This window comes from Chroicocephalus ridibundus, chromosome 2 (genome assembly GCF_963924245.1).
Source record: "Chroicocephalus ridibundus chromosome 2, bChrRid1.1, whole genome shotgun sequence".
NCBI lineage: Eukaryota > Metazoa > Chordata > Aves > Charadriiformes > Laridae > Chroicocephalus > Chroicocephalus ridibundus.
In genome coordinates, this window is record NC_086285.1 from 24073833 (window position 1) to 24093476 (window position 19644).

At 40.6% G+C, this 19644-nt stretch overlaps 2 protein-coding genes and 1 pseudogene across 2 annotated transcripts in view; 1 reads left to right on the top strand and 2 right to left on the bottom strand.

Moving 5' to 3' along the window:
* The window catches only part of OLAH (oleoyl-ACP hydrolase), a 32595-nt gene extending 32476 nt beyond the window's left edge, over nt 1–119 (bottom strand). Inside the window, exon 1 of the mRNA XM_063324766.1 lies at nt 33–119. The gene's annotated coding sequence lies outside the window, so the exon portion shown is untranslated. The remainder of the gene's footprint in view (nt 1–32) is intronic.
* Nucleotides 69–19543, top strand: CROT (carnitine O-octanoyltransferase). The gene is made up of 17 exons (XM_063324764.1): nt 69–210; nt 976–1099; nt 5455–5579; nt 6453–6634; nt 6819–6943; nt 9577–9685; nt 10932–11025; nt 11119–11244; nt 11673–11774; nt 12379–12462; nt 12561–12668; nt 12942–13072; nt 14253–14376; nt 16256–16334; nt 17155–17248; nt 17396–17515; nt 18590–19543. Exons 2-17 carry the CDS (start codon nt 985–987, stop codon nt 18708–18710), a joined length of 1839 nt encoding a protein of 612 aa, XP_063180834.1. The 5' UTR covers nt 69–210; nt 976–984; the 3' UTR covers nt 18711–19543.
* Nucleotides 19228–19644, bottom strand: part of LOC134510541 (ATP-dependent translocase ABCB1-like) — a 35189-nt pseudogene continuing 34772 nt past the window's right edge.

Below are 19644 nucleotides of genomic sequence, written 5' to 3' on the forward strand. Positions count from 1 at the left end.
CGCTTCCCCCCGCCCCATGACCGTTTACTCACACCTCCCTCCGGGGCCCGCCCAGGCCGTGCGAGGCCTCTCTCTGCTCCCGCCCCCGAAGCCCCGCAAAGACACGGCCGCCGCCGCCCCGCCCGGCTTCCGGGGCTCGCCTAGAAGTGGGGCAGAGGTGAAGGCAGGCAGCGAGCCGGCTGAGGCGGCGGCGGGCCCGTCCCGACCAGGGTAAGCGGCGCCCCGCGCCCGCCTCTTTCCTCGGCCGGGTTGTGGGCGGCGGCGGGGCAGAGGGTCGTGCGGACGGCTCAACTCGGCTGTCTCCTCACTCCCCAGCCCCGTTCACCCACGCCTCTCCGGGGCAGTGCCCCGCTGCGGGCCTGGAGCTGCCGTAAGCGCTGCCGTGGTGCCCCCGCCTGCTGGGCCCCGTCCCGCCCCGGGCCGCTGTTCTGCCGGGCGGGGAGCGCTGGGGTAGAGGGGCACGGCCGGGGCTCGGGCGGGGAGCGCTGGGGTAGCGGGGCACGGCCGGGGCTCGGTCAGGGGCGGCTCCTCTTCGGCGTTCCTGCGGCTGCGGGGGCCCGGGCGAGGGGCTGCGTGATGGCGGCCGCCAGCCGGGCCGGGCGGGGGCCGCCGGGAGTTGTGTGTGTGATTCCCCCCCCCCCCCCCCCCTTTCCCAATTCTCCGGTGTCAGTTTGGGGGGTGTCCCCGGGCTGTGCCTCGGGACAGAAAATCAGCAGGCCTCGGGCCTGTTAGTGTGGGGATGTGCGGGGACAGCACCAGCAGCCGCCTGGTCCTGGCTTCCCCCTGTTGTGCGTGTGCCTCCTGCGGCTGCAGGCCGGAGAGAAACCCTCGGTCCCGGCTTTGTCAGCGGGCGCTTCCACCATAGGTGTCTTCCACCGAGTAGACGGCTGGGGAGGAAGAGAAAAGAGTGTGGGGAGATACAGCACCTCACTGAAACTTCTCCCTCGTTAACGGGTTGTCGATGTTGTGCTGCAGATCTGCATCATGGAAAAGCAAGTGCTCGAATCCTCTGAGGAGCGAACGTTTCAGTACCAGGATTCTCTGCCTTCCCTGCCCGTGCCTCCCCTTGAGGAATCTTTAAGTAAATACCTTGATGCAGGTAATGGCTTAATATTGTAATAGTAGCGTGGTGTGTGCTGTTGTAACCAGGCTAGTCAGAAGATGTTTGCGGAGTGATTGTAGACAGGTTGTATCATCTGATACAATTGGGTTGGGGGATTGAGACAAGTTTAGAGTGTGAAAGGCGTTTTTCAGGTTCGAAGTGGGAAACTAAGTGCCCAGAGCAACCTGAGTAAAACTTCTCATTTTATCCCTGTTTACCTTTCTTCAGCATGGAAGGGAATTGGACATGTAGGAAGGTTAACTCTTTGCTTTGAGGTTTTTTACTCCTAAGGTTTTGGTTTTTGTTTTTCAGCTGTGTCACCTGGTCTGATGAAAGATATTTCTCTATCTACAAACTTTGTTTTGCATAATGCCTACTTTTTTAGTTTATGACTATGTTTGCTCGGTATCTTTGTTTAAAAAAAAAAGGTTAATTCAAACTTTTTCATACTTAAATGTTCGTCTTTCTCACTAATACTGTTAACTATACAGTAGTAGGAAAAGGCAATAGTGGGCATTTTTGGACAATTTTTGTCCTGAAGTGGTTGCTCTCAAAGAAGATCCCCATACGAGAAAAGTTTTGAAAACAAAATCAGTGTACAGGTGTCTAGCTTTGTTTATAAAGCAGAGATGACTGATTAGTTCTTTATTATCATATCAGGCTTTGATACATCAGGGATGACAAAGATACATTACCTGGTATCTTGAGGCTACTTTCCTATGTTTCTTTAATAATTTTCAGAACTCGGAGACATTGAGCTTTTTTTCTGGAACATCTGCTTTGTGTCTCGCCATCTTACCTGTAATACAGGAATGCTAACAGAGTAAGACCTAGAGTTCTGTCCTTCACAGAACCATATTACACAAAAACCTCCCTTTCCCAAAATAGAAATCCTGAAGTTCACTCTGAGTTCCCTTTTATTCTGAGTATAGTGGAAATGGCCCAGTAGATGGCAATAGGTTTTCTTTATTGTTCCTTACATCACCACGTTTTGATACAGAACGCTGAAATGGTGGTTTTAAGGAAAAAATGCCCTGTGTGTACGTGTGTCAAAAAAATGTTTTCTTTTTGTTGTAATGCAGAATGTGCTGCAATAGTAATGCACGTGCAATAACAGAATTGCCCTTTGGAACCTAGTTTTGTACACCCAGCTGGATTTCCAAGCTAATAAATAACTCTGTCATGGAGTGATAAAATCTGACAGTGAATTTGTTTGCTCTTGTTTTCTGATTCTGATCTGTGTTTTCATAAATACCTTATCACATGTCCCCTTTTTTCATGCTAAAGTTACTTCCTACGTACTGTTCCGTGTACATAAGTCATTCTATAACTTTGATGGTCGTTGTTGGTCTTCTTTAGTCTCACTGGAGGTTGGAGGAAAGTTAGTCCAGTATTTTTTTGTTCTGCCAGTGTCTTCCCTTGTTCAAATCACTTAAAGGCAGAACGTGCAGTGCACAACTCCAGACGCTAGCTCGGTGATTCTCATTGCGTAAGTTCTTCATTTGTTTAGACTGTGAATGTGAGTGAAGGAAGGGAGGTGCTTCTGAAGAACAGTTCAGAAGCTCCAGATGACCCTTCATAGATGCTGTGAATCATTCCTTGGAAACTCCTGTCTTTTTTTGGTTGTAGGGGGACCCCAGGCACTTAGCATTAGTTACTGCACCTGTTAATGAAGCACTTGTCTGTTTAAAGCCAGTCAACTAGAAAAGCTGGGCAGAGTATGTCTCAGAAGGTGCCTTGTTTTGGACTTTATAGTAGCTGCCTCTGCTTTGGATTCAGGATGACTAACCTTGTTTTAAAGGTAGGCCTTGAGCAGAGAAGGTCGTTGTAGCCATGTTATTTATTTAGCCTTTCAGCTCACCCCAGAGGTTGAGACTCAGAAGCTTGGACTCAGCCTGGGAATGTGAAAACCCGAAGTTCCAGCTTTCCAGAAGGTTCCTTAACTATGCAACTGAAGATGTCTTTCATGGGTGGAGCTGATCTACGCAGAAAGAAAGACAAGATCTGTGGGCCTGGAGAAAGCGGCAAGAGAGAAGATTCACTGCTCTAGTGAGAAAGGGGATGAGTTCTGCTCCTTCCTCATAGTGCTGCTTCTACATCTGATCAAATAGTTTTTAAATGGAAAGAGGCCCTGTCATCAGGGCCTGTGCAGGTTGGGAAGGGTTCATCTAGAACAGAGCCCCCGTCAAGGCTGATCCAACCACAGCAGGTTGCTCAGGGTTGCTTAGCTGGGTTTTGTATGTCTGCAAGGATGGAGATTCCACAGCCTCTCTGGGCGACCTGTTCTGGTGTTTGGTCACCCTCATGGTTGCGGGAGGGGGAACCAAAAAACAAACTATCAATAACAAAAAAAAAAAACAACCCACCCAAAAAACAACTCACGTTTTCCTTGCCAGAAATTTCCTGTGTTCCAACTTGAGTCCACTTTCTCTTGTACTATTCTTGTGCATCTCTGAGAGGAGCTGTGCTTTACCTTCACTATGCCGTTCCATGCAGTTATTACAGAGTGCAGCAAGGTATTCTCTGCTTAGCTGAACAAACTCAATTCTCAGCCTTGTCTCGTCATCATGTGCTCCAGTCCCCTAGCAATCTTGGTCACCCCTCAAATAGGGACCAGAAGCTGGTAATTTTGCTTATTTTCTTTCTTGTGTATACGCACATAATGCTCTGTAACGACTTTGTAACCTGAGTAACAGAGAGTAATCGCTGTCTTTTACAATATCGTGTGGTAATAAGGTCACTCTCTGTGAAACCTGAGTGTTGGACTACTGTCGGTCTGAGGAGACTTTCAACTCCAGCTTTCCTGGGTGAATACTGTAGATTGATAAATAGTATAGGTGGATGGCTCTGTCTCTTATTCTTTCTTTCATCTGTGTTTACAACTGATGGTGGTGCGATTCAAGCTGTGTCTAGATGTTGTTTATGTTGACTTTACCAAGGCTTTTTGTCACATCAAAAGTGCTTTTTTTTTTTTTTTGTAAATAAACTTCCTTATAGACAAACTGATGAAGTGTGGACTAGGTAGTGGACAGTCAGGTGGACTGAAAACTGTCTCGGCTGCGGGGCTCAAAGGTTTATGGTCAGCAGCACGAATTCCAGATGTAGGCCATTGTCTGATGGTGTACCCCAGGCGTCCAGTGTTGTTGAACATCTTCATTAATGACCTGGATGATGGGACAGAGTGCAGTCTGAGTTTGAAAACAATACAAAGCTGGAAGGAGTGGCTGATGTTCCAGATGGTTGTACTATCATCAGAGGGAGCTTGACAGGCTGGAGCAACAGGCTGACAGGAGCCTCATGAAGTTCGTCAAGAAAAGAGAAGTGCCAAGTCATGCAGCCAGGGAGGAATAACCCACCACACCAGCACAAGCTGGGGACAACTGGCTGGAAAGCAGCTTTGCAGAAAAGCCGTTGGGGTCCTGGTGGACATGAAGTTGAACGTGAGCCAGCAAGGTGCCTTTAAAGCAAGGCAGGCTGGCAGGCCAGCAGCCTTCAGGGCTCCATTAGAAGGAGTGTTGCCAGCAGGTAGAGACAGGTGATCCTTCCCCTCTGTTCAGCACTGGGTGGCCACATCTGAAGTGCTGTGTTCATTTCTGGGCTTCAGTACAAGCAAGACCTGGACATACTGGCATGAGCCCAACGAAGGCCCATGGGGGCGAATAAGGGCATGGATTATCTGACATGCGAGAGGAGACTGAGAGAGCTGGGACTGTTCAGCCTGGGGAAGAAAAGACTCTAGGGGGGGTCTTTGCAATGCGTGTAAATAATTGATGGAGAGGAATCCAGAAACTTTTTAAAATATAAAAATTGGGTAGTAGTAACTGCCATCAGTTTCATTCAAAGGTGTGTGTAACGTGGGGACAGTGAATGAGAATTGATGGGCAAGGTGCTTGTAGGCCAATTCTGAAAATAAAGGCAAGTAGCTTATGGTTGGTGCAGACATGGTAGGGTGGCAGACAAGTACCGCTCAATGCATTAATTTACAAATGAAGTTCCTGTGAAATTAATTATTCAGTGAATTGTGTGGCAGCTGATGGAGTTACAGAACTCCATAGTATTCCAGCTACAGAGTTTTAAATATATTGGATTTAGTTGTCTGTTAGGTATTTCACGTTTTCAGCAATTGCTTTCATCTGCCAATGTCTGTATTTATTTAAAAGTATGTATTTATGTTTTATTAGAACATACTGTCATTTATTTACAGATATTTAAAAGGTGTTTTCCCTTCAAATATTTGTTTTAGAAAAACAGATTTTGAGTATTTTCATCCACTCACTTGCCTATAAATATAAGTCTTGGAATAAATCTCAGTATGCAGTTGTTTTTAAAATAAAAACATTTCCTTTTTACAGTGAAGCCATTTCTAAATCAAGAAGAGTATCAAAGAACTGAAGATATAGTTAAAAAATTTGAAAATGGGATTGGGAAAGAGTTGCATCAGAAATTACTGGAAAGAGCTAAGACGAGAAGGAACTGGGTATGTTTTTAGACATGTAAGAAATCGTAATTCAACTTATGGAAAGTTGGTTGCTCAGAATATAATTTAGAGAATCATTTAGTGTTGGTTTTTTTTTTACTATCTTAGGATCTCTTTTTATATCTGCCGCTTGGCCTATGGATATGATCACATTCACTTATATATGTGTGATTTGTTTTTTTCAAAGTTGGGTGGCTAAGAGAGTTCACTAACTGAAATGTTACCAACCAGCTTTTGAATGCTTTTTCTGTCAGTCTTCTATCACTTCCGTCTCCTCTCTCCCCACCCCGACCGCGCAACCCACCCCCCCCCCCCCCCAAAAAAAAAAAATAGATAAAATGGAATTTAGAACTTGGTCTCTATCTCTTTTTCTTCCTGAAGAAAGCTATGAGGTAGCATTTTAAAGTTGCCTTTCAATGGAGAAAGGGATACAAGGGAGGTTGTTACCAAGTGGAATTCATGAGAACTTTGCAAATCTTAACAGGACACAGATCCTCTCTCACAAATCTCCTTTCCTTCCATTCTTCATGGATTAATCTGATATTTGCAGCAGCCACAGGTGACATCTGCAAGAGTTTAAGATGATGAATATTGGGGAAGAAATCTTCATCATAATTTACAGTTTAATAGTCTTAAGCAGTACTCAGTTTTATTTCAAGCTTGAAAATAGAAGAGCTAGATGTGTCATTATCCTCAGCAGTTAGTTTTGAATCACTGTCCTGCCTTCTGTTATATAGGAACTACTACTCAAAATATTTAAAAAAAAAAAAAAAAAAAAAAAAGCTAAAAAAGCAGGCGGTTGAACAATCAGGTGATTCTTAAAGAATTAATGACTGGAACTGAATTCTGACGCTAAACACTTTTCACTTTCAGCTGGAGGACTGGTGGCTGAATGTGGCTTATCTTGATCTTCGCATAGCAACGCAAATACACTGCAATATGGGAGGCCCTGGTCCCTTTATTGAACACTGCTGGCCAGCAAAAGAGGGGACTCAGATAGAAAGAGCATCTATAAATTTATGGCACACCCTGAAATTCTGGGATCTATTACGAGCGTAAGACTTCAAGAAAAAATAGTTGATTCTAAATATTAATGATCTATGTGTACTTTAGTCACAAAGATATACTTATGTTCATTGGTATGCATTCTTTGCAGTAAAAGATGTGTTTGTTTTACCTTGATCTGCTTGCATAATTATCATCTCTCTTGTTTAATTTTGGTGTATTGGTTTACTACAGAGAGAAGGTGGCTATAGAGAGATCTAGGGATGATGTTCTGGACATGAACCAATTTCGAATGCTCTTCTGCACTTGCAAAATTCCTGGAGTTACCAGAGACTCGATCAGCAGTTATTTTAAAACCGGTAAACAAACCTAAATCGTGGGTTAACAAAAGCAAATGACTTTGTACTAGTGGAGGGTCGTTTTAACCATAAAATACTTGCTTCCTCAAGTGCTAGATCACATGCTGGTTGTTGAGTGCTTATATAACGAGGCAAAGAAGATTTCTAATCTACAGATGCCCTTTTTGCTCCAATATTTAGTCCTTTCTAAATAAGATTGAAAGAAAGCTCTGCTTTAAATTGTATGTTACCAGCCTGATGCCTAGAAGTGTGCCAGTGTTAAGAATTGAAGAAAAAAAAAAGACAAAATCCATGTGTTATACATGGAATCCATCCGCATTTGTTACAGGGACAGAATTTCAGCATCATTACTAATTGCTTCTTTTTCCATGGAATGTGTTTCTCGAGTCTGCTCCCATACATTCGGTTGAGATAATTCATACTTATTTTCTATCATTGTGCTGTTTCTTGGCTTGGTCAGCTTTTTGTATATTCAGTCTTGAAATTACTCCATAGTGCTTCTTGAAGCCATTCTCTTAAACTCCCAACAGTTTTCTAAGGTACAGGATAAAGAGCTAGGGTAGAAGTATAATGTTCTTACTCATCCTCCACTAACAAATACTGTAGTATTAGTAATCAGCTAACTGAAATCATAACACCTCTCCCACACACATTCTGATGCATGCAGAGTTGTTCAGCAGTGTCACTCTAGATAGTCTAGATGTGAATTCCTGTAAGACTTGGGAATTCAAGAAAAAGGAGGTATTGTCTTGCTCCGTAGAAAATATATAGGGAAATCTCCATACCACAGGATATGACAAGAAAATGCGAAGTTGAAGGCAAGTTTCAAGGGTTTGATTTTAACATGACAGTTGAAGAGTCAGTTTAAATACCAAAATGTAGAAGAAGCATTCAAATGGTGGAAAGTCAGTGTTCTGTTTTGATCATTCTTAATAAACAAAGCTATTATCCTGTGGAGATGCAATTTATGTCACTCATATCTCTTTTCTGCCCTGAAATATTGTAAGAACTTTAATAATCTTGTTTATATCATTTTTAATGTCATACACAGCAGGTGATATCCACTTCCATGTAGCTTGTCTACCTCCAGATGAAATATTTAGTTCAGTTAGTTGTCTTGGCTCTCTGTGATTCATGGAGCAATATGAATACCTCTAGAGAAGCATTTGGGCTGCCAAAATATGCAGGTATCTAAGGTAGGTAGAAGGAATTCCCATCTGGAGAGGGATCTGTTTTTCTCCTTTGGCTGTAGAGGGAACTGATGTGGTCTGAACACTTGGAAGTAGTATTCAGATTGCAGAGTAGGGCACCTAAAATTTGACAGGTAATGTCAGCTTGGAATCAAAGACCACAGTAAAAGCTAAGAGCCTGATCAGTGGAACCTGGAGAGCTATTTGTTTCAGCCTGCAGCAGACACCTTAATGAGAACAGGTGAAAAGCTTATTAGATGTCATTAAGTGTATTGGGTAGATCTCTGCCAACTGTAGTGAGATCTCAGATGCTTAATGCTGGGTATGTTAACTTCCAAACTTAATTCTAGCCCTTGTTTTAGACAGCTAAGGTTAGGAGGATGCTGTCTATAGTAATTGAATTTGATGTCATCCCTTCTGATTTTTCTTATGTTAGAAATTAATTTTGTGATCTATGAAGGTGAGGTTTATGTAAAATGACAAATTCCTCACTCTAGAATGTCTTCAATCAGGTATATGTTGAATTGTATTATCTAATTTAGAAAGTAGGACCATAAAGATAAGTGTAAAAGGTTTATACTTAAAATTAAGGCTTGTGTGGATACCCACTCAGTTAAATACTTGTGGGTAAAGTAGTATACATTTCTTCCAGTACTGGACTGGAAGAGATTTAGCACAGTGGCCACATTTCTTGGGGTTTTAACATCTGTTTATTTGTCAGAATCTTTTCCGACTTTATTTACTCTTCTTTCCAGATAGATGGATTCAATAAGGCAATGCTATGCAAGCGTACCTGGCCTAGTGTGGCCCAGTACCATCCATGTTTTGGTATAGTGGCCAAAGTGGTGTGTCAGTGCTCCCTTTTTACAGATTTGCAGATTACAGATCAGGTCTGATTGACATGGTAGTGGAGCTAGGATCTTGAGTGCATAACTGAAACTGGTCACATAAACGCTCTGACAACTGAAGGGCTCAATCATTTGCAAAGTGTCTTAGCAGCAGGCGTGCGGTGTTATATTCATCCCTTTAAAAAAACAAAAAAAAAAAGCCGCACAAACCAAACAAGCAAGAGCAAAAGTTGGTAGATCAGCTTTCAGCAAGCAACACTCCTTTTGGCAGAGGGTGTTTGTGCCTACAAGATACACAAATAAATAACATTTGCTACTTGGTAATGACAATGACTTGAAGTAGTTAATAACAGTGAAAGTTACGTACCTCTCTGTTTTCTCTGAGTTTTAAAAATGCCTTCAAATTTGCAATAAGATCATGCAATTGGATTTCAAAAGTTACTGTTTTTTCTTTTTTCCTGTTTTTAACTGTATAAAGTCTGCCTCATTTGGAACCAAAAAATAGGTCTGCAGGACTTCCTGAGTGTTTTTTCTGTATCTGTTACTTTATCCCCATGGTTGGATTTTTCATGTTTTGTTTTTTGTTTCATTTCAGAGACTGAAGGTGAATGCCCATCTCACCTAATAGTCCTGTGTCGAGGTCGAGTGTTTGCGTTTGATACTATACATGAAGGCAATATGGTGACTCCTCCAGAGATTTTCAGGTTTTCGTACTGCCTTGTTTCAAACGAGCTGTCCTATTTAAGCTACACACCAGAGTCTTTCTGTCCCCTTTACCCCAAAGAATTAGGTGTTAGAGAGGCTACAGCTTCTCCTCTAGCTGAGGGTTCAGATTAAATTCTTGTTTAGTGGATGACATCTTCTTGCCATGAAGCATGATGATCACATACTGTTGTAATACACCTATAGAACATAACACGAAAGGGTTGAATGAAGATGTTTCAGTAGGAAATGCCTTAGGCAAGACAAAATATAGTTAGAGAAGCTCAAAAATCACTTTTTCTTGACAATCTGATACTTTCATACTGATGATACTTCAACACGTGTATTTCTTATTTCTGTAGTTGTACCTATTAGATCAAGCAAGTAACAAAGAAATGAATGCCTGGAATACAGACAAAAAACCCTAAAGCTTCCTCTTGTCTATAGAAAGGACAGGTTGGGTCTGGTTTGGTGATGGTTTGGGGTCGTTTTTTTTTGTTTGTATGTTTGTTTGGTTTTGTTTTGGTGTTTTTTTTTTGTACCTTCGTCATGGGTTTCTTACGCTTTTGCTAACTGTGTAACTAAAGATCAGTAGTGCAGTTTAATGGGCAAGAGTGCTGGAACAAAGGACGAGCCAGATTAAATGCCTGTAATTTGTGGAGTTTCTTTAACATGTAGAACAGCATGTGAAAAACTGAACTCGCAAACTAAAAATTAGCTCTCTGTTAATGAAGGGAAAAGGAAAGGGGAAATGCAAGGAGAAGACAGGAAGAAAAGTATTCTTGTGTAGTTCAGCCTCTACGTTTAGGATGTACTGTAGCTACTGTTCTGCTTTAAATTTCGTGGTTTATCTTGAGTGGAAGTTTTGCCCTTGTATCTCATTAGTTGCTATAAAAGCTGCAGTATTGTAGATGTCTGCTGCGTGGGGAAGTTTGATCTGCACTGCTGAAGTCTTAAATCTATTTGTAAATTAAGTGTATAATAACACTTTGGGATCATGGTTGTTTACATGTCAGTTTGTACATGCAGCCGCATTCTGAATTGACCGTTAGTGACAGAAAACAGAGCAGGTCTTCAGTTGCCCTTAGAGTCTGAGGGAGCTGATCCGTGCTTCCTGAATATTCACATTAGCTTGTGAATGGGGAACCAAAATTTCAGCTTGGCAAAAGAGAGAGAGATAAAAAGGGTGACTTTTACCTTCTCTCCGTATGTTCTTTGTTAACCTCAGTTTTTGAAATCTTCTTAAAGGCAACTTACTTATATACAGAAAAGATGCCATAGTGAACCAGATGGACCAGGACTGGCAGCCTTAACAAGCAACGAAAGGACAAAATGGGCCGAGGTGGGAATACTTCAACAGCTGATTCCTGAGAAAAGCACTGTGATCACTGGAAATACATCATTTCGCTTAGCTTTGTCTTTTCATGCTTTCTAGTTACGTGAATACTTGATTGATCTCGATCCAAAGAACTTAACTCTCCTGGAAAAAATTCAGAGAAGTTTGTTTGTGGTCTGCCTTGATGATTCGAGTCCCCATGCGACTCCTGAGGACTACACTGAGGTAGCTAAGGATTTCTGATGATTCATATCTGGTCGTCTTCGTATAAAAATTTCTGCTGCGTATATGCAGGAGTAGCACCTTCTTGCTCTTTCAGAACAGAGCAGATAAATATGCAGATAATGCTTCTTCTTGATCCATAGGAATACTTAAATATTTGAATTGTTAGAACATTGGAAATGGGAATTGCTGAAATCTACCTTCCTAATATTTTGGCGCTTTCCTTTAGGGTCCTCAAAAATACAGTAATGAACTTATCACTCTTTAAATTAAAAACTTAGGCTTATAATCATGTTTCATCTTCAACTGGATGAAAACATCTTATCTCTTGGGGAGGTCTCACCATCTTAATGTAGGCTTGATTTAGCTGGCAGAGGTTGTCAGTGTGCTCGCTGTTTTTTAAAACCCACAGTGTGTAAATTTTGCTTTAGGTTACAAGGCTGGGGCTAACAGGTGATCCGACTGTACGCTGGGGAGATAAATCCTACAATAGCATATTCTTTTCCAATGGAACCTGTAGCGCGTTCTGTGATGTAAGTTGAAAATTTTTTCCCCCTTATAAACATTTCAAGTATTTATTTACTAAGTTTTCCCTTTTAGGGTATTATTTTAAGTGTTTCATGCGTCCCTCTTTAGTGTAGCCTTGTTTACCAGGCACCTTGTCTGGCAAGCTTCCAAAAGCAGTCTGCTTTCACAGTGTTTGATATTACACCATACTTGAATTAGGAACACGAAATCTGAAATCATAATCTTACTTCTAAAAGTATTTAAAGAGGGAGTTCCAAAGACAAAAAATACATTGCACAAGAAGGCTTAAAATTAACTTTTTATATTACGTAGCTATTTGAACAGCTGTGTTTTTTAAACTCAGATTTTTTTTTTTAAACTTGTTATTGAATGGCCAGAAGGGCCTACATCTTGCCTGAAATCTGCTTTTCCACAGCAGTGGTATATTGTGCCTCCCTATCTGGCTTCAGAGCATTCAAAACAGTGGGTGGACTTCTGTGTATTATAGAACTAGAAAAACAAGTCCAACAGAAAAGCTGTTGGTCTGCAGGAAAAAGTGGAGTATGGAAAAAGCAATTTGATCCTCTTGCAGTTATGCAAATAATGTGATATCTTGTCTTATGATTCTAGCATTCTCCTTTTGATGCCATGGCTTTAATTAGCATGTTAGCTTATGCCGAAAAGAAGATTCTTGAAAATGAAGGAAAATGGAAGGTATCTATCCTTTAAATTTTCAAATATATTAGTTAGTGTCTTTTCTTATGGATAACGTTCTCTGTTTTTTCTCTTTCTTTCTGTCTGCATCCTCCCAGGGATCAGATAAAGTGAGGGATATTCCTTGGCCAGAGGAACTTGTATTCACAGTGGATCAAAAAATTATAAGTGAAATTGGACGTACTAAAGAACTATATTACGAAAAGGTGGAATTTCTTTCTGCTTCTCTTAGTTGTCACTCCCCACCCACCCCACCCCCGGCCCATTCTATTTGCGTGTTTTTAGCAGGCCTTTCTCCATGCTGGAGAACAGGGATGTGTGTTATTGATGAATTGGTGTATCGAGGGACTCAACACCATGGTTTAATTTGTTACATTGTTGGTTTATGTTGAATGTGTTTTATTTGAAGTGAACCAAGTTGTGATATTTGCAGTTTCTTGATGACGTGTTTGGTTTTTTTTCCTTCTGTGGTTTGACAGGTATCTGACTTGCAGCTAGTGAATTATGCCTTCACATCCTTCGGCAAAGCATTGATTAGAAAGAAGAAACTTCATCCTGATACATTTGTGCAGCTTGCCCTTCAGCTGGGTTATTACAAATGCCATGGACGGTAAGAAAATCTCATTACCCAGTTTAGGGATTAAAAACTAGTTTCTTGAGTAAAGTCGTGGATCAGGAGATATAATGCACAAGACAATCCATGAAAACATGAATTTGGGCTGTACAAAGTAAATATTCGAGCAAACACTGAATGCGTGATTCTTTAATGTCAAATAGTTGCTCATATGGAGAAGAAAGTTTTATCTGTAGCAAGCAACAGCCATCAGTAAAATAGTTAAGTCTTCCAAGCCTGTAAAAAGCCTCACAAACCTCAGTGTCTCACTTCCTTTAGCAACATTAGATGTGAAGGTTTGGACAGAATAATAGAGATATAGATGGTGACCCTCCAAATGTCTGACTCGGCGTTTTTGGTTGTGTAACTTTATTTTGTATTATTGGTAAAAGGCAGCATCCTTCCTGGTATTGGTCTTCTCAAACTTCTGTTTGCTAACTAGCACTGATCATGGCTTGTTTAAGTCATTACTGAGCTGGCGAGTATTGCTTGCTTCAGAAAAACAAGGGTTTCATCATATAAGCATGATGCTTAGTCACTGGAGATGCCTGTCTTGTCATAAGAAAGGTTGGTAGATCTCAGTTTGCTGAACACTGGAATACATTAATTGTCTGATTAAAATAGCCTGTTAAGTCTGTTCTAAACACACGAGTATGTTTCATGTAAATTGTGTGTTAAATGGTAGGCTGTTGTAGGGCTGGGGATGCTCCAGGTAAAAGCTGGATGGGTTAGTATGCAATAGAGAAGGGTTTGAGCCTTTTATTTATAAATGCAGTGGGACACGCTGCTTGTTTCAAGTGCGTCTCTTAATTTTTGAGGTTTTGGATGGTGTAGATAGTTTCTTTAATGGAAATATATAGTGAAACTGAAGCTTGCATATTTTCAGCTTAATTATATTAGAGATAGATCTGTAGTCTGCAGAAAATAGCCATGACACCCCAGTCTTTTCAAGGTATGATTATAGTACTAGTACTTTTTCAGCCATCTGTCTCATAAAAGCTTGTGGAGTTCCTTTGTGGCTCTTTTTCAGACACAAAATTTCAAGAAAATTAGTGACTTACTGAACTAGATGTATGAGATACTTGGCAGGACTCTGTTTTGTTTTGTTTTGTTTTTTCCTTGAGGTAGCATATAGTTTTATGAAGTTAATGAGATACTCTTCCATAATTTTTCTTAGCCCAGGCTGCTGTTACGAAACTGCCATGACGAGGCGTTTCTATCATGGCCGCACAGAGACCGTAAGATCGTGTACTATGGAAGCAGTGGAGTGGTGCAAGTCCATGCTGGATCCTTCTAGCAGTGTAAATACTGAAATCCTGCTTTAATCATAATGTATTTAGAAGGCCTGTCACTTGAACCGCTTAAAACTCATTTTTCTATTGTGTCATTAATGGGAATTGGCCTGTTTCCAGTGAGACAAATTTCACATGTTGGGTTGCTTGAAGTCTGGCTCTGGTCATTGTGACTGAGGTGAGCTGTCATGTGTGGGCTTGTTTTGGTTTTCTACCCTATTTACCTTTTGGTTTCAAGAATGTAAGTGTCTTGGGTTACATTCACGCTGATTTTTATTTGGTTTTTTTCACACCTCCAAAAATAACTGGGTTGGAACCAATGTATTCTGCTGTGGCGTGGTTCTGTTGTTCTAATTTTTAAGTGAAATCAGGAAATGTTAATCGATTATCACTGAGTCTGAGAGCAAGATTGAAATCTGTTTGCGTCCTAGTGGCAGCAGGGATGTATTCCAGAGTTTGCCTCTGAATAGCTGAACTGGTGACCTTTTTCTTTTCCCAGCAGCTACCCTCTGGTGCTTGGCTGGTGGAGCATTTCATGCCTCTCTTGCCAAGCGTGAGCTGTACTAAAGCTCTTTTTGTCGTCTTCACTGTGGGTTTCTCAGAGCCTGAGACACGAAGCAAGGAGAAGGTTTCTGAGACAAAAGGCTCCATATCTTTAGGAAATTCAAAGGTTCTATATTATTAGCGCATCTGAGAAACGTACAGGAATATATATGGCTATCAGGAAGTATGTGTCACTGGCTTCTCTTGGCATGTGCTGCGGCTTTAAAACTCAATTTCCCGGCTGTTATTCAAGTCTGCTTTCCTATAGCAAATATGGATTCCTGCTATTTCTCTGCTCTTCAGTTATCTTCTAACCATTAGCAGGCTTCTATAGGTAGTACACACAGAGATTCATTACTTCTAACACTAACTGTAGCCTTCTTCTCTTTCTAATTTTAAATAGCATCTCCAACTATCTTCCTATTGCTATTTTTTAGCTTGATTTTTATCCAAATTGAGTGGCTGCTGCCCTTGTTTCACGTTCTTTGCTGCAGCCTCTTGTGTAATGAATAAAAAGGATAAAGGGTGCTTCTTAAGTAGTTATAACTAAAGAGATAGTAAGATCTAAGATCTTAGAAGCCAAGATGTTGGGTGTCTAGAGCTCTTTCTCTAGGCTTCCTTTACCAAAACGTGTATTTGTATTCTGTTCTCTCTGGTTTTAATATTTAAGTTTCAATGTAAAATTGAAAAAAAGTACTGTCATGGAAGTAGTATTTCAATCAGCAGGAAAATTTGAGAATGCAGTTGTCACTGTGTATGTTTTAATAAGGGTCTTTTTTTATTTCATTTTCTGCTTTTGCTTCACAGACTTTTTTCTCTTTTTTTTTCTTTTTTCACCCATGGAAAATGATAGAATAGAATACTTCAGCTGGAGGGATCTACAGTGATCATCTAGTCCAGCTGCCTGACCAATTCAGGGCATGGTGATCATGTAAATGCAGCTGCACCTGCTAAAAGGCAGCGTGTTTCTAAATAAGTGGTACTGTGGGAAGTTTTTGGTTTTGATTACTCTGTTTCACAGTGCCTGCTTTCCGTTGTTTCCGCTTGTTTGAGAAAGAGCGTGAGGTTTAGAATATTGTTCAGTGCAAAAGTGATCGAAGTAACAGAACCCGAAATAAAGCAAACAAATGAGCAAGTTCTGCAGAAAAAGGAATTTGGATTTGGGAGAAACTTTGAGGAAGGTTCTAATGTACCTTTCAAGTTCCTCCACTTTCTTCTATCTAAAATTGCTAGAGACTGTGAAAGGGAAAAACTTGTTGATCTGGGGTTTCTGATGTGTCGCTCATCTGCACTGTTTTTTCATTTCTGTTGGTTTTTTTAATCCTGTGTCCTCTACTTTACACAGACTTATGAACGACTACAGCTGATGCATAAGGCATTTGCAAAGCACAATAAAATGAGGAAAGACTGTGAGAATGGCAAAGGTACTCTGAAATCAAAAGTTTTCTTGTTTAGCTTTTTCCTATGGGTAAAAAGGGAATATTGCTGTTTGCTAATACATTTTCTCTGTCTCCTTGTTTTCAACCTGAGTAAAAACTACCCCTTAACATCTTATACTTAAATTTTGGGGAGAGGAACTAAAACCTAGTTCTTGCACCCTTCCTTGTGCCCTGAAGACACGTGCACTTTGAATATTAATTCACTTTTTCTGCCCAGCTAAACGTTATTTCAGAATACCTTCTGATCAAATACATGCTTGTCTGGAAAGTGGGAAATGCAGTCTTTTAAGGCAGAAGAGAGATTTGGGTGAAATCCTCACCCACCTGTGTTAGCATGCTAAACTATTCTGTGAATGAGAGAGAGTAGCTGGGAAATAATCACCTGATGAACCTTTGTAAGTCACCAAGTAGGATGGAGAGAGTATCTAGGCAGTTGTGGCCCTGAAGGCCTCTTCACCTTGTCTACCGAATGCCAAGTGGGCCAGTTTCACTCTGTGGAACTTATCCTCCTTGGCTGAAATGAAAGTTTTCTTGGCTTTTGTTTTCCACAGGAATTGTGCTGGGTTTCTATTACTTAGTTCTTTTGCATTTGGACTCACTGTCGCAAGATGAAAGTGATGAAGGACTCTTAGATCAAATATTTGGGAAATGCTTTTGTATGCTACAATATGAATCTTGGTTTTTAGTAGACTGTTATTTATCTGTCCTTCGGCTGCTATTAGAGCTTCAAGCTATCCAGACCAGAAGAAGCAGAAAAACAGGAAATGCTGCTGTTAATGATGCAGTATTTGCATTTGTTTGACAGGATTTGATCGTCATCTTCTGGGTCTCCTACTCATAGCACAGGAGCAAGGACTGCCAGTGCCAGAACTTTATGTGGATAATGCCTTCACAGCTAGGTATTTCGTATTCTTGTCCTGTGGGGAGATTGTATCCCTTGATACCGAGGACTTTGTTACATTGGCCTTATGCATGCTGATTTCTTGATCTCTAGGATAAAATCACTTTTGTGAAACTCACTGGGTTAGTTTTGTGTTGTTTTACAGTGGAGGAGGTGGGAATTTTGTTCTTTCAACTAGTCTGACTGGCTATACCAGACTTACTGGATCTGCACTCCCTATGGTACAACATGGCTATGGCTTTTTTTATTCAATCAGAGATGACAGGTAAGGATATAATTTCATTTTGGGATTTTGGGCATGGCTCTGTCTCTGTCACGAAGGGGGAAAGGTGGTTAACAACTAGAATGCAGAAAGGAAAAGACAAGAAACATGGCTGAACGTGACAGAAAAGGTTAAGTAGTGAGGTACATGAGAATAGAGGCATTGGCATTCTGGGAAAGCGTGTGTGGAAGGAAGGATGAACAGTGGAGGTGAAATGGGCACCACGATACTGACGATAAGCAGAAAGAAAAGAGTGGGTCAGGAGGAATAAAAGAGGGTAACTTACTTTAAAATAAGCTTTTGTTTTAGAGATCATTAAATGTAGTTTGGAAAGATGTTTTTTAAAAAGTAGCGATTGACTGAGACTGGATAGGGTACAGGAGCACACACCATCCATCATTTTTGGCAGTGACACGCACATCTTGACTCGAGCCAGACCTCCTTGAGTAACGAGGAGAAGCTAAAACATTTGGCTTCACTCCTCATGAGATGGTAGGATTTGAAACTATCCAGTTTTGGCTTATTGGTCTTATGGACAAAAATTACGCCTTCTTTATCAAATTTAATCAACTACTTTGATTATAATGTGTTGAGATAACTTCCTGGTTTATGATTTAGGTGTAATTTGGATGACTTCTTTCTAAAGCTAAATATGGATTGTGTGCATGTTTGTTCCAATTTGAGAATACAAACCATTTATACTTCGATCTGTGTCTCTGTTAAGATAAATAGAACTAGGTAAAGATTTATTAGGTAAATAATAAAAAAAGTACTTTAAACTTTAGTTGCAGAGAAGACATACAATTCACAGGATTTTCAAATACAAGTGAAAAGTTATGTCACTGTGCATGTAGAAATGGGTATTTAAATAAAATATCTAGTTTCAAGATGTGTTAATATTATTGCTTACTGGAGGCGCTAGGGATCTGAGTCCTTTTTGAACGTTGAGACAGCATGTGGCAACTTTTTGCTTCAGAATTTATGTCAATAATTTCATATTTCAGGGCAATTTCTGTGACTTTTATCCTAGACTTTTACAATTAAGAGTGGTAACTTCATTGTTTTCTGTATTGATAGGATCCTTGTTGCCTGTTCTTCTTGGAAATCGTGTCCAGAGACGGACGCAGAAGTGCTGTGTAGAACTGTGTTCCAGTGTTTCCAGGACATGCTACAGTTAACAGTTGCAGCTCAGCTGTAGGGTTGATAATGACGTCAAAGCCGTTGGAAGTTCACAAGTTCTATGTAGTACTTATAAATGAAATGCTACTCAAGAGTACTCTTATCTTCAAGTTACGACATTTAGTGATCTATGTGAAGTCTGCCTGTTTCTATGGGATTTACTGTGGTAACGGTACCCATTTAAGAGTAATGTAGCCATTTGCAACAACAATGCAAGCAGTAGTACCTTATCTGTGTAGAACTATGCAATATTAAAATATGCCTCAACAATGCAAACGTACGTGAGAGATGGGGTGTTAGAAGTGGAGAATTTATGGGAGATTTGTATTTATGATCTTAGTGGTAATATGTAGAATACTTTGTAGTTTACTGATACTGTTTATGCCAGCGGAGCACTTAACTGCATACTTAAGAGTAACCACACTATCCTCTTAGGTGATTATGCTTCCTATCCATAGTGGTTTATGAAGTAGAAGGGCTGCCTCCATCAGGCTGTATGTTATTTTGTAAGTTATCTTTCACTTTTGGCATTGGGATTATACCAAATAAATGTTGTATCCGTGAATGGGGATGTTTCCACTGCGCTTGTTGTATGAGAGCACTACAATCTGAAGTACTTTCGTAAAGGAGCTCTCAAAAATAAAGACAGAAAGCAGTATATGAGTTCCAGATTCCTCAGAGTTTTCATCTTCTAGTGAACTGTGAATATCTGCTGCTTTACACCAATAATCACACTATAAAAGTAAGCACTGAATGCAGTTTGATACAATTCTCAGGATTTTAAGACTTGATTCTTCTGTTTGAGCAGCTTTGTATTTTCCTGTCATAGAAATAAAATTCTTCTAAAAATCATCTTTGTATTGATTGATTTACGGGTGGACTGTTTAAGGTGTAGCAAGTAAAGTTTGTGGAAGAGAGATGATGTTGGCGGCAGATGAACTTGAAATAGAGAT